Source organism: Sebastes fasciatus, chromosome 19 (assembly GCF_043250625.1).
Source record: "Sebastes fasciatus isolate fSebFas1 chromosome 19, fSebFas1.pri, whole genome shotgun sequence".
NCBI lineage: Eukaryota > Metazoa > Chordata > Actinopteri > Perciformes > Sebastidae > Sebastes > Sebastes fasciatus.
The window spans coordinates 12,352,418-12,367,759 of NC_133813.1; the positions used below are offsets into that span (position 1 = coordinate 12,352,418).

Genomic DNA, 15,342 nt, shown 5'->3' on the forward strand with positions numbered 1-15,342 from the left:
TTCAAAGGCACATGTACTGTACAGTAGCTGTGGAGGATGAAGGATGATGATGATGAGGATGTTGAGGAATGTGTCAGATTTTCCAGCACATCTGTGATATATTCATAACAGTGATATTTCTGTTTTTATTTGGCTCTAATATGACTTTTGCGTTTGGGATTGTATTAAGTATAGGTTAGTGAATAATATGGGCAAAATAATACTTCATAAGACGTAAAAAAAAAAGGTGTTTGGTGTCCAAACAAGTTTGCAATCTTCAACCTCACCACTAGATGCCAGCAAATCCTACACACTGCACCTTTAAAGCATTATAAAAACACAATGTTTGCTTTTTGGTCTTTAAGTATCTTTTTTGGCCAAGCACATTGTAAATACAAGCTTTAAGTGTATAAAACATAATCATAATGATGACCATCAAATCATTAAGAAAAAGCTGCTTTAAACAGCATTGCCCATGCAGCTTTAAGGCTTTAATGCTGTCACTACAATATGTTAAATAGCTGTTCTTCTTTGAATTTGCACTTGAGAGATAAATGCTTTTAAAATGTTGTTGTAATCTGTTAAGATATGTGTTCAAAGGTCTGGTTCACCATGAAACTGGAGTCAAAAAAGCTTCTACACATGGACTTGTGTGTCTGAAAGAGACAATTAACAAGCATACACACTTTTTTTTATTATGACTGTTATGAACATGTAGCAGTCTGTCATTCTTTGGTTGCTGTCATTTCCAATTTATCAATTAATTTTAAGTGAATGTCTCTGAGTTGATTGGAGGGTTATTCAGATCACCTGTTGTGCAAGGTGTGGGGATTGGCTCCTAATTAACAATCGAGTGTGATTTTGAGCATTCTGCAACATTACTGGAGTAAATAAAGAACACCTTCCCACCAGGTTACCTGCATCAGGGCAGACCTTATTTGTGCAAGAGCTTGTGCTTGTCTCCCACCCGCAGGCTTTATTTTGTTTATTGGTTTAATTTCATTGAAACTCTCTTTATACACATTTCCTTATTATTGAAGAGGCATTTTTTTCATTGTGAAGGCACTTATAATTATATTGTTTCTCCAAGTAAATATATTTGTATAATGTGGCTGGGAACTGTTTCTCAGGCTTCTTCCCACTCAGCTAGGGAAACAATACGGCCACAAACACAACAGTGAGTCAATTATTGTTGACCTAAAGAGCTACGGTACGGTAAAAAAAAATACGACAAACTGCATATGAATTTGTAACTTAATCTTTAATAAAAAGTCTCTCAAAATGGAAAAAGTTCACACACCAGCATGGTTCAAAGGGTCAACAGCATTTTTTTTTTAAACGATACTGCAATTCATTTGAAAGTCTAGCATTTTCGCATCGATAAATTATCACCATGTTAGTTCTGAGGCAACAGCAGAGTAACACAAACAAGTGAGATCTTTACTGAGGAGATTGTCAGCTTCTACTGGCCTTCTAGCATAGAACAAAAATAATCATGGTGTCATTTGTTAATCAAGATACCAATGTTTGACAATGATACATTGATATAAAACAGATGCTACAAGTCATACATTTAGCTTAAAACATATTCCATTCCTTCAGACTTCATGAAGTACCAACACAGTCTCACGGCAGTTTGTGAAATAGTCAGGACATTTAATCTATTTGATTTGTGTACATAGACACGAATTTCCCTTTTTGAAATTGAAATTTGTGTGATGGAATCTATACATTAAATTGCGTGACTATTTCACGAACTGCTGTGCGACTGGGCAGGAAATACACAGACCATTAACAGTGCAAACATGTCAACTATAAAAAAAAAATAATTTTTAAATTTCACTTCACTAACAGTCTGACTCTGTCACATGATCCTGTGCTCGTCCTTTCATCGGTGTTGTGGTTCTTCAAGCCAATATTGGTCTTTTACTTGCTGTTTTTTTTCATTGTCATATCCTCAACATTTAGTTTTCTGTTATGTCTTTTTCCATCAACCATCTGGCGCTGCTACTAAAGATTGGCAATGTTCCATGGCACCAACCAATGATGCCATGCTGACTAAGCCAGCGGGGAAAAACTATCTTAATATATACTATAACTACTCTTAATTTGTGGAATGCATTTACATTGTATAAAAGAAGGAAAATGATGTTATTCAGTGTGAAAACAACTAAACCTGCTTAAAAGTCCAAAAGGGTAAGCATTATTCTTCTGATACATTGTCGTGCTGCAAGTGTACATACACTGTATGCATATTCTACATTAAAAACAAACGTTATCGTAGTGCAGAGCTAATAAAGGTTTAGACCAAATTAACTTCTCAATAAATAATAAATTGTTATGTTTTTGGTCTAAACTACGTTGTCTTAACCCTAACTAACAAGCTGCTCTTGACCAAGTCTCGACCACAACAATGCCACTAACTATATAGAAGGGTTTTGACAACAAAACAAACCACATCAAAGTAAAAAAATACATCACAAATGATAGAAAAAATCTACTGTGTGCTTTTGTCATTATAACTAAATAAAACACTGTTCTCAAGATAAACAGGCAAGTGAAAAAACAGTGGAGAACTACTGCAGTGCATTTATTCCTTCTCTGACCTCAACCTTCACATTCCTGATTGTACCGCTGTTGTCTTCTCAATCGTGCGAAACACGGTCAGTCACATTTCCCCCAGCGTTAGTTTTGTCTGTTTTGATCACAGACACGCCATAGTGTCCAACCTCCATTATTACTGCCTCTCTATGTCTACTAAGCAAAGATAGTGTTGTTGAAACCTACAGAGGGCAATCGGTGAACAAATAAAGGCAGATTATGTAAGGTTAGGGGTGACTGAGTGACATTTATCATCCTAAACAGATGTGTACAATAACTGAATATACAGTGAGTGTACAAGATATAATCTCAGAGCTGATAACCTCTTGTCAGCCTTAGCTTAATCTAAGATTCTCATCCAGTCCTGGATTCACCTACTCTCTCTACGTCATAGAAAGAGCTGATGGAGCTAATATTTTGTACACTCAGTGTACAGTTAACACACTCGGGACAGGATTAAAAAGTCTTAAAATCAGATGGGTTTATATAGCAAGGTGGTGACATACTTCTTCTTGTAGCGATGTGTCGCACTGAGCACCATCACTCCATCCTGTGACACAAAAAAGACAACATGGAGGAAAAATACACTTTAAAAAACTATCTAAACAAGCTTACAGCTTACATGTGGGCCACAGGGAACAATGTTATCAGTCATACCATGTGCTGTGTTGCCATACTGTAAACCACAGATTAGTGGGCGGGCCACCAACTAATCTCGACGACCTGCTCCGCTCACTAATCCCCGTCAACAACGAGGCAATATGTCTACCACTACTATATTCTTATTTCTCATCTGTTGTGGATTCAAAGCTGCAGTAGAGTCTGCTGCTGTTAAGCAACTATTAAAAGGAAACCAAACGCTTTCTTTTGCTGCTTTACATTAGATTGTGTAGGATTTGGTGGCATCCAGTGGTTGCAACCGACTGACTACCCCTGCACTCACTCCTCCCTTTCCAAGACTGCAGTATCGTGAGCCGCAGAGTGCAAAACCGTGGCAACGCCTTTCGTCTCTCTCAAAGGCTATCCTTACCATAACAACACTAATTTAGGAGCCACGGAAGTCAGCTGTCGGCTGTCGGTATCACGCTTTGGCACTCTGCGGCTCACGTAACCCTAGTTTCACAAGTGTGTTGGAGAACTATGGTGGCCTTCAGGAAACGTAAAAGGCTCTCGTTAGAGCCAGTGTTTGGTCTGTCTGTCTGTTCTGGGTTACTGTAGAAACATGTTGGAGCAATATGGCAGACTCTGTATAGAGGACCCGCTCCCTATGCAGATAAGAAGGGCTCATTCTAAGCTAACGAAAACATAATGATTCTTAGTTTCAGGTGATTATACACTACTGAAAACATGGCTATGAATATTATATTCCATTTCTACTAATAGATCCCCTGAAATGTTACATTGTTCCTTTTAAAGGATAAGTTTACAACCTTTTAAGTTTCCAGAAAGCAAATACTGTTTCACTGTACATATGAGCATGTGAGTATTGTTTGAAGAGAAACTTGAGAACATGTGAAACTATCCTCTAAAAGGTCTTTCACCATTAAACCACTGGAGGGATTTCATTGCATTATTGCCGGAGGTCAGCAGGTCGTTGTCAGAGAAAATGGTTTACTGTAAAATATGGATTCTTTTTTCTGTGCTTTCTTCTTAGTGGATCACTTAACTATTGCAATTGCGAATGATTGATTACATTAAGAGCTGCACTTGACGAGGTACAACTTAAACCTTCCGACATGTCATTAAGGTAAGCTACACCTTTTAGCGTGCCGTTCTTGTTGTATGGAAAAAACACGCATCATTCTATTAGGCTTATTTTAGCTTAGTAGCTATGAAAACATCCAGTAAGCTTGCCATTTAGCAGCATTTTTTTTAGCCATAAAGAGCTATCCAACAATCAGCATGTTGAGCAACTTGGGACAACTAACAGAGCTCCAGCTTGGCCAGATCTGCTGCTCCCAAATTGCACATTTAGTTTGTTTTTCCTGTCACAATGTGGGGGAAAAAAAGGACAAGTATCTGTCCTTCAGCTCCCCTATTAGCAGCTTGTTATCATTGTTGGCATTCCATAGATACAATCTGTTGTGCAAGCTCGCTAACAGCTGCAGCAGCTCACAGTTTCCAATAAAAATGCTAACAAAACTGGTCATTTCTCAAAGTGTCACCACAGGAAGTTTTTGCCACATTTCAGCAGTGTGCAACGGTGCTGAAAAATAGCAAACACATAATAACTTTATGGTGTGATTCAGTCAACTTGAGACCTTACCTTAATGGAAAGAGCGTAGAGGTGGTTGAGCATGACATGGTTGGGTTCTGGGAGTAATGCAGGGTCACACTGGATATGAGCAGAAACAGGGAAAATAGAAAAAACAGAATTTAACCAGATTATATTCCTCTTTTCAAGTGCGATATTCATGTTTTCTATTTCCATATTTCTACTGTGTTAAGTAGATCTTTTGATGCATTGCTTGTCTCATTTTATAGATGTACATTGTCGATGCTTGACAAAGGTCTATGACAGGAATGTTGCTTCTTCAAAAACCTGTAATATTTTGATTATTTCAAGTTAATGTATTTTAAGCATGTCAGCCCAAAATAAAGAACACAAAGTTCATTATTTCAGGAAAGTCCACAGTTGAAATAACTGTGTGGAATAAGCCTCATTTAACTGTATCACAGCTACTTACAGAAATGCCAGTGTCTTTGTTGAGGATGACCTGTAGCAGGTGAGGTGGGAGTATGGGTGGAGACTTAATCTTCTCTTCCGTTTTAGGAACATAGGCATCCTGATGATACGGCCCGGGAGGAGAACTGGAGAGGTCTAATGAGGAAGAAAAGGCAGAGCAAGTGTGGATTAGTACAACTGATCATAATTTTCAAACATTCCCACGGTCCCGGTTAGAAATCATAACTAGGGCTGTCATTTGTCTGTTCAAAATGTACCTTAAAGGGGGGATTTTTAAGTATGTAATACAAATATGCTTGCTTTATGCAAATGTATGTATACATTTATTATTGGAAATCAATTAACAACACAAAGCAATGACTGCATTTAGCATAACAAATATGCTCAAATCATAACATGTCAAACTGCAGCCCAACAGGCAACAACAGCTGTAAATGTGTCAGTGTGTTGACTTGACTATGACTTGCCTAAACCTGCATGTGATTATCATAAAGTGGGCATGTCTGTAAAGAGGAGACTTGTCGGTACCCATAAAACCCATTTTCATTCACATATCTTGAGGTCAGAGGTCAAGGGACCCCTTTTAAAATGGCCAGTTTTTCCTCGCCAAAATTTAGCGCAAGGTTGGAGCGTTATTTAACCTCCTTCTCAGACAAGCTAGTATGACACGGTTGGTACAAATGGATTCCTTGGGTTTTCTAGTTTCATATGATGCCAGTATCTTCACTCTAGGTTTAAAACTGAGCCTGTAAATCACAAGTTGCATTAATGCGTTAAGCAATTAGTGGCGTTAAAACAACAGGCATTGACAGCCTCAATCATAATGAAAATTTAAATTTTTAAATTCTACTACTAAGTTTGAATCTCGAAATGAACTCAAAGATCATGGTAAATAATTCAATATGATGTTAACTAATAGTGGCTAGACATTGTGGTCAGAGTGACCAAATATTACGCCCCTGCCCTACCCATCACTGAATCTAACAGGGCAGTCATTGAAAGGGGTCGTCAGCACTCACCTGACATGTCAGAGCATTTCTGCGAGTCCACCATTAGAGCATCAAACACCTCAAAGTCCGTTTTCTTCACCTGGATGATATTGTTGACTGTCCCAAGCTGACTGGTTACAACTGGCTGTGAAGGAAACGGGAGACAATCACATTCACAAACTAAACCTCAAAAGTATAAACAAGCCAGACAGACACAATATCATGTCTATGATAAATAACTACTGTTAAAGTTAAGGCAAATTACAGGTGAACAATAATTACACAAGCCACACCTTCAATTCTGTCTCTCAAAAATGTCCCTCGCTGCACAATTTGTCAACGTTACAGGACGTGATAAATCATTTTCACATTTGTTACTGTATTTCTACAGAGAAACGGGACAATGCTTGTTATTTAACACATTATAATAGATATGGTCTCCCTCGGGTTACTGCTTGAAGCCAGCATTAAAAACTCACTCACTCTACACTTGCTGCGGTTATATACTACTGGTATAACTACAACTAATGCCCTACAAATCCATTATGATTCATTATGCAATGCTGACCTCAGTTGGGTCGTGGGTCCACTGGCCATCCACATAAAACTTGTACTGATGCTCCCCTTCAGGTAGATCCACAATGGCCACAAAGGTGTTCTGGCTTTAACACAGATGACAAGAAGAGAACATTTGGCACACAGGTGAGTTAACACAGTACTTCTCTTAAACCTCAATGATATGTATGTTCTCTAATTAGTAAGGGCATACAATGAACAAGTCAATAAACTGGATCTAGAGAATACTTCTTACTTCCAGGCACTTAGAGATGTAGTGAAATTCGGGGGGGGGGGAAGTTACCCGTTTTCATTCGTACAACAACCAGCTGTTACATGAAAAACAATCTTGATATTTGGTTGTGAATTAGAGATGGAAGGGTTCAAGTAAAACCTGTTCGGTGCATTATGGATTTAGTGTTACTTATAACAAGTATTGAGTATAGAATTATACAATTTCACGATACACTGAAAACACACACTATCCCATAGAGCTTAGGACGCCGCCTCACCTTCTAATGAGGGGAATCTTGTTGACCCAGTTGTTGAAAGATCCAGAGAGGTAGACCTCCTTGCCGTCTCCGGTCCAGCGAAAGACTGTCGGTCGGTCTAGAGTTGGCCCTTTGTCATCTGCTTCCAAGTCTTGCTGCCATGCAAGGAACTCCTCTTTCTCTAAAGGAGCCTAAAACATGCATCAAACAACCACCATTAATGTAAAATGGACATGATTGTGTTAGCAAAAGATAACCTGTCTCTGACACAACAACACAAACTTACTTTCATGTCTTCACCGTGAAAAATATCCGCGTCCTCGGGGCTGTCCATCAGGATTTTTGGCCCCCCTCCATCCTTGGTACCTCGGCTGTCCCTCCGCTGAGCCTTGTCCCCCTGGCCCATGGCAGCCCTCTCGCTGCTTGTATTCCCCATGGCTTTGTCTTCTTGTAGGCTGGTACAAGGTCACTGTGAGAGTAAAAAAGCCAGCCTGAAATTCTGAGAAGACTGCACAAAAAATCTGCCTCTTTTTTTTTCTTCAAATAAGGGAATTAATCATTAATAGCTGCTACTGGAGTACTGGCAACAAAAGTTAGTTGCTTTTTAAGACCTCATCACTCAAATGAAAAAGATAAAAAACATTTTACACCTCAGGCGCTATAACGTTCCTATCTAGAATGATTTACAATGTGCAACGGGAGAATAAGTTAACTCAAATGTGCAGTGAATTACAAGCAGCAGAGGGTCAGGAGAATGTAGAAGGACTTGACAGGCTTATAATTTCCTCTACTTCAGAGAGAGACAGCACTTTTTTACAACACTATGTCATCTGACAGCTGAATTTACTAGCTGTTCGCAGTGCAAAATATGGCTTTATAAACAGAGCAAGCTGCATGGTCATAAAACAATCCCTGAAATGTGGAAACTGACAGCAGTGGACAAGTATGTTTTGGACCTGGGGGCCTGCAAAGTTAAAATTTAAGCGGCTTATTGTGTCAGGCTCAAAATTATCCTTACATAACGTTTATTTCAGCGTAATACCTTCTCCCTTTAGAGGACCAATGTTTTGTTGGATACCACATATCGCATATTTGTTACATCAACATTTTCAAAATACAACACTTTCTATACGTTTTTTTTTACGTTTTTCCTTCCTTAGTTTCACTACCATATAAAATATATTTGCAGAGAGAACTAGATCCCTAATTGAGATAGAAAATCCACCACAATCAACACATATTCACTTTCATCTTTTTGTTTTACTTGTGTTTTTCTAATATGTGTTACTGCTACTGCTGCATGATAGTAGTAATGCAGTGCCAGCTGCATAAGTAAGCAACGGTAACATAACCTTGACAAAATAAAGGCTGATATGGCATTTACAGTAATGGATCACCTATTTCCAGGATGTTTCAAGGCGATGCAAATTCAGTTTCATACCTTGTGTGTAATGAAATGAAACCAACTACCAGAGGTGGCATTGAAAACAGACAAAGTTGTTTGAAACATGAGTTATTTCCCTAGAAGGGTTACTGACATTTCTTTGCAATTCAATTATTATAATGTGATTATTGTATGTGTCTTAGTCATGGTTTATATGAAGGCTGGTGTTCAATTGTTTAAATTTTGTAGGTTTTTCTGGTGAAATACAAAAAAAAAAAAATCTTATAATTCCCTGTCAGTGTCTGATCATAAATAATAAATCAACCGTTTACTGCATGATCTTATTTCATAAAAGCTAAGGTAGTTATTTTATTTATTTTTATTTGACCTTTATTTATCCAGGTTAGTCCCATTGCGATTAAGAACCTCTTTTCCAAGGGAGACGGTCAGCAGCAAGAACACAAAGTTGCAGACACAAATAGAGATATAAAATACAATTCACAAAAACTAAAAGCACTAAAATTTGCATTAAAAGAGAACCATCTAAAGACAAATGGGGGGAACAAAAAGGAGCTTTTCTGTGAGTCAGCTGTACAACAAGGGAAGCTAAAAACATTGGCATGCCATAGAGTCTGCTTCTAAAGCCTTCATTTGAGATTTCAAATGTTTTAATGATACCAGCTCCTTGATTTTTAGGTCATTTTGGAGCAAATTCCAGGCTGAGGGTGCAGAATATGCAAAAGCTTTTAGGACAGAGAGCACAAAGAGGTCCTGTGAACGCAGTTATGATTATAAATGGATTATTCCAGGGTCTTGCTTTTACTGCTGTACTGTTGATGATGAAGTTGGAGTAGTTTTCCATTGCATGACAGTGTCAAGATAGTGAGTAAAGTAACGTTACATTACTGTTTCCATTATGGTTTCTTACAGTTTCTTTCCCTGCGCCATATGGACACTGAACAAACAATACATCTGTGCAATATTAATACACTGAATGTGAAATACATTTGTCTGTGCAATATATCCTTTGATGCAATATACACCTCAAGTGCAATTACCTCTGTTTACATTATATCTATTTTTATATTTTAAACCTCTAGTGCAACACTTCTGTTTATATTTATTTATTACATCTACCCTACCTATTTTACAAGTGCAATCACCTCTGTTTACATTACATCTAATTTTTATATTTTATACTTCTAGTGTAACACTTCTGTTTATATTTATTTATTACATCTACTCTACCTGTTTTATTTGCTTTATAACTGTGTGTGTGTTTTACCTGTTATATTTATGTTTTATCTACCTCGTTTAGTTCTTGTCAAGTATTTGTTTTAAAGCACTGACCAGAAGTGGCAAACTGTGAATCTCGTTGTATTTAATAAAATTACAATAAAGCTTTCTATTCTATTGTGTTCTGACAATATTAATTAGATAGATGATAATATAAAACAGTTATAATGTTATTTTGTAGCATAACAGCACTGCAGGGCTTCAGACGACTTCATTAGCTCATCTTAAAACCTGATGTGCAATGAAATCAGCTCCATTACTAACTCTTGTAGGAACAAAGCTTGACTCACCTGTAGTTTAGTCAGAGCCAGTGTTTACCTGAGTGTCAATAAGACGTACCGTTACTATGGTTTACTGAAGCTACCGTCAGCTAGCAGCTAGCCTCAGTGTGTTGTGCAGCTGTTAACCTGAACATCTCCACTAGCTGCAACATACAAGTGATGCCAGTTCAAACAATGAATGCACTGACTAGAAATACACATTTAGTTTAGTTACCTGAGAAGCGTTTACCGTCGCAGGAGTCCGTGTTTAGCTCATCTGATCCATCTCATTCAGAGGCAAGAAGCAACAAAACATTTGGTCACACTAAACAAACCCAACCCCCTTGTCTGCGCATGCGCAGTAGATCAGACATAAATTATAGTACACTTGTAAATAAAAAATATCATTACAAATTTCTGAATAATCCAGACAATACATTATTTCCCCCACGCATGCGCTTAACATTGTATAACAGTTCATATTTGTGTCAGTCTTTATGGTCATTTTATAAGCATGGTTATATTTTAAAAGGCTATAGCTGCCTCTCTGTAATGTAATTCCATATAGTCAACACTAGATGGAAGCCTGACTCAAGTACAGTGACAATGTACAGAATGAAAATACAGCTCTGTTTGCATGTAGTGAGCAGATAAAAGGGTGACACACATTTATACATACTGTTTAAATATATATGCAAGGAATATATATATATATATATATATATATATATATATATATGTAATCTCATCAATATACATATTGTATTTTTATATTTATATTGTATTATCTTTTTTATATATATATTTTTTTATATTTATATCTCTTTTTTTATTGTATTATCTTTTCTTTGGCACCTATGGGATTGTCACAATCTAATTTTGCTGTACTACACAATGACAATAAAGGGCTTGAATCTTGAATCTTGAATATAATATATAAATATAAATATGTAATTGCGATTAATCGGGATTAATCGCATGATTGTCCATAGTTCATCACAAATTAATCACACTTTTTTTATCTCTTCAAAATGTACCTTAAAGTGAGATTTGTCAAGTATGTATCAATCGTATCAATAAGGGAGTGGGCAAATATGCTTGCTTTATGCAAATGGATCTATATATTTATTACTGGAAATCAATTAACAACACAAAACGATGACAAATATTGTCCACAAACCCTCGCAGGTTCTGCATTTAGTATGACAAAATATATGCTCAAATCATAACATGGCAAACTCAAGCCCAACAGACAACAACAGCTGACTAGCATGACTATGACTTGCCCAAAACTGCATAGAATTATAAAGTGGGTATGTCTGTCAAAGAGGGAACCCTTTGAAAATGGCCATGATAGTTTTTCTTCACTAAAATTTAGCGTAAATTTGAAGCACTATTTAACCTCCTTCCTGACAAGCTAGTATGACATGGTTGGTACCTACTGTATATACTATATATATATATATATATACATATATATATATATATATAATTAGGTGACCTGTGCAACACTTACCAAAAAAATTTGAACTACAAAAACGGACAAAAAATGGAGTCAGGAAAATTGTCTGCTATTTTTTTTCTTTTTTTTGGCATAGGCCAACAGAATACATAGTTATATTCAATTAAATTAAATGTATTTTTATATAGCATCAAATCACCATCATATATCAAAAAAAGATTACCGAAGCTGTACGCATACATACATACATATAATATGTCTATTGTGTATTATGTTGGCCTACATATAGCATATAACGCCATGGATCGTTAGTAATGAGATTATATGTATGTAATAAGATTAATTTAGATTATGAGCTGTAGTTCTTAATGTCATGCCACTGATTAATGATTTCTTTCAGCTGGCACTGAGAATACCTTCAGCTAAATTTAGGTTACTGATTGAAAAAGAAAACAGCTTCGTGCCAGTCTTGACATTTACCGAGAGTTTGCGCAGCAATACATCACGTGCAGTGAGTGAGCGCAACTTGCCATTCTCACAAAAGGTCTCCAAGTTGGCCTTTGAACAACGGAGGTCCAGTTGTAACAATGCCTTATAAGGTCATCTTCAAAACTTCAAGGCCATACTTTGTTTTCTGTCAGTTCTGTGATGCCTAAAATATCACACTAGTAGTAATAGGAGGGTTCCTTTGCACGTGCATGTGAAATGCGCGTGCACGTGCGTGTGTGCGTACATGTGTGTACATGTGTGTGCGCGTGCGTGTGTGTGTGTGGGTGGATACAGGTGAACCCTAGGTGACCCAGGGGACCTTTTTGTGACCCTGGTGTCCTTTTTGTAACCCTAGGGCTGATGTTAATTATTGGTAGTTGTCCAAAGGTGTCTGCTGTAGGTGTTATCAGTTGCTCTGCCAACAAAAAAAAAAGAAGACCCCATCCTGTGGATCCTGCTTCAGTGAACAAAACACCGTTGTATCCCAATATGTGTGTTTATTACAGTACCATTAAAAGTTCAAACAAACCCCTGGTCCCTGTGACCAAATGTTTTTGCCTTTTTGGTGTGCCACAGAAGACCCATACTGTTGATCCTGATTCAGATAAAAAAAAAAAAGTCAGTTGTATCCAAGATGTTATCAGTTGCTCTGTAAACAAAAGAAGACCCCCTCCTGTGGATCCTGCTTCAGTGAACAAAACACAGTTGTATCCCTATATGTGAACTCCGATGCATCCCAATATGTGTCTTTATTACAGTACCCATAAAAGATCAAGCAAACTAGGGTTTGCTGTGGTCAAAATGTTTATGGCTTTTGATGATGTGGTGGTTGGTACTGTTTGCAGGCTATAGCAGCATGGATCCTGTAACCATATGTTTGTTTGTGAGAGGGTGTATGGATTAGCGTTGTTCGTAGTCGATATTAACATGTATCCAGGACAAATGGTGTGAGAAGGGAAGTATGTCATCTCCTTCATGTCATCTCCTAAAATTCTTTATGAGATGTATCTGTGAGAGGGGGTGGGGTATGGGGATGTATTGTTTGTAATAGATATCAGCATGTATCCAGGGACAAAGGGGGTGGATGTGAGCGGGATGGGGGTCAGCTCTTGTATGCCATCTCCTAAAATTCTTTAGGAGATGTATCTGTGCTGTAATGATTTGTTAACATTTTAAATTGGTAGATGTGTGTTAGTACACCACTAATTTTGCTTGTAGTCATCTCCCAAAAAAAAAAAAAAGCGGTGCAATGTCGGTAGAGTTACAATATAGTGGGTTTTTAAAAAAAAAAAAAAAAAAATGTATGTAGTGTGAATGGGGCAACCTCAAGGCCTGTCAACCATGCGTATTCATGAGATGTCACTAGCTCCATCTTTTACCTACACTTTGTGTATATAGTCAGCATTCAGCTGAGGCCGTGTTTACCAAACTTCACAACTTTTGAAGAGGACGCTTTTCCTAACGCCACTCTTGCATTTTGCACATTAGGTACAGTGTTCTTTTCTTTGGATGCTTCATTTTTGGCGTCTGTGAACATAGAGCTGATGTGACTTGCCAAAAAGCCCCAGTTTTGTCTCATCTGTCCAAAAGACATTCTCCAAGAAGCTTTGTGGCTTGTCAATATGCATTTTGGCATATTCCAGTCTCACTTTTTTATGATTTGGTGTCCTCCGGGGTTGTCTGCCATTAAGTCCACTTTGGCTCAAACAGGAGAAAATGGCTCATGGACTACTACTAAAACACTATGAATACTATAGAACTAACTAGCATTGTTAGAAAAATAATTATTAATGGGACAAATTTCTTGGGTATTTTAGCGTGCGATCAACTACCTAAACACATCAGGCTGCTTGGAGATGGTCTTATAGCTTTTACCTTTAACATGCTTGTCTATAATTTTCTTTCTAATCTCCTGAGACAACTCTCTCCTTAGCTTTCTGTGGTCCATGTTCAGTGTGGTACACACCATGATACCAATGTTTAATGTGTCCCTATGGTCAAATTATTTTAAATCTTTTCTAGGGGTACCATCATTTTTGTCCAGGCCAGCTTCATTAGTTTGTTTTTTTAAATGATTCTGAACCAAAATTCAAAAACATTAGCTGATTTTCATTAGTTCATTTTCAATACATTTTTATTATTACTTTTTGTCAGTCTCAAGTTATTTCAGTGACCATTGTTTTTTTATTCTTTCTTTAACGGAAGGGTACCAACAATTTTGACTATGTGTGTAGATACACACACACACACACACACACACACACACATACAGTATATACATATGTCTATATCACACCCGCTTACATATAGATATCCACTTAGACACATTCGCTTACACAGTTATCTATTCTATTTTACAGACAAAAAAAAAAAGGACATATTTACATCCCTTTAGTTGACCTTTTTGTCGACATTACTTATTAATTAATTTTGTTTAACTCCAATCCTCACCCTGACTCAAAGTAGCCCACCCATGATCAAAAATGATATTCTGTTCTTTTATTTCTATTAACATCCCTCTCAAGAACCCACTGATGTTTCAAAAACATTTTTGAAATGTTCAGTGTTTAACTGTTGTCTTTTTATAGCTTTAAATATAAATGCTTTCCCCATCATAATGATGATGTTGTTCAGGTCTTTTCCTTTTTTTCATCACCCCTTAAATCACCAAACATTATAGATAAAGGACAACTATAGAAATTTGATTTGTAGACTGAGATCCACTTTTTTTCAACGTTAATCCAAAATAATGCAACTTCCTTACAATACCAAAAAATAAATGAATGTCTGACTCCTCTTCCTCCTCACACAATCTACACATGTCACATTGTTGGATGCCCCATTTTTTTTTTTTTTAGCATTCTCTTAGTAGGCAAGAATTTGTAGATTAGTTTTAGTTGTAAAATTCTAATGGAGACATCAAAAGAAGTTGTGTAAATACATGCATATACTTTCCTCCATGGGATACATTTGTCTAACAAATACCCCCATTTTTGACTGGATAGCTACTGGTGTAGCAGAAATGTGTTTAAGTTGCATGTATAACTGATATATTTTCTTGTTTATTTTTGTCTTATTCATCCATGTTGTGTCCTTAATGTAGGGGTAACATGCCATTTGTTTTGTACATAATAATAGTTTCCTTTTCCA

The 15,342-nt window shown here is 37.0% G+C and overlaps 1 protein-coding gene across 2 annotated transcripts; it reads right to left on the reverse strand.

Moving 5' to 3' along the window:
• Window positions 1–1,221: 1,221 nt before the first annotated feature.
• Window positions 1,222–10,606, reverse strand: prkab1a (protein kinase, AMP-activated, beta 1 non-catalytic subunit, a). 2 transcript variants are annotated; one of them, XM_074617785.1, is made up of 8 exons: window positions 10,477–10,606; window positions 7,588–7,770; window positions 7,323–7,492; window positions 6,824–6,917; window positions 6,286–6,400; window positions 5,268–5,401; window positions 4,847–4,915; window positions 1,222–3,130 (listed from the first exon to the last, which is right to left on the reverse strand). In XM_074617785.1, exons 2-8 carry the CDS (start codon window positions 7,735–7,737, stop codon window positions 3,053–3,055), a joined length of 810 nt encoding a protein of 269 aa, XP_074473886.1. In that variant the 5' UTR covers window positions 7,738–7,770; window positions 10,477–10,606; the 3' UTR covers window positions 1,222–3,052. The 2 variants fall into 2 exon arrangements, with proteins under 2 accessions (XP_074473886.1, XP_074473887.1); XM_074617786.1 differs by lacking the exon at window positions 10,477–10,606 and adding an exon at window positions 10,272–10,410.
• Window positions 10,607–15,342: the final 4,736 nt, after the last annotated feature.

Excerpts from the sequence above, each read along its gene's own strand:
- prkab1a (XM_074617785.1), bottom strand. The coding sequence starts at position 7,737 with ATGGGGAATACAAGCAGCGAGAGGGCTGCCATGGGCCAGGGGGACAAG. Across the intron at positions 6,918-7,322 it reads AAGATTCCCCTCATTAGAAG|CCAGAACACCTTTGTGGCCA; the intron begins GTGAGGCGGCGT and ends TCTGTGTTAAAG. Across the intron at positions 4,916-5,267 it reads ACAAAGACACTGGCATTTCT|TGTGACCCTGCATTACTCCC; the intron begins GTAAGTAGCTGT and ends GCTCATATCCAG.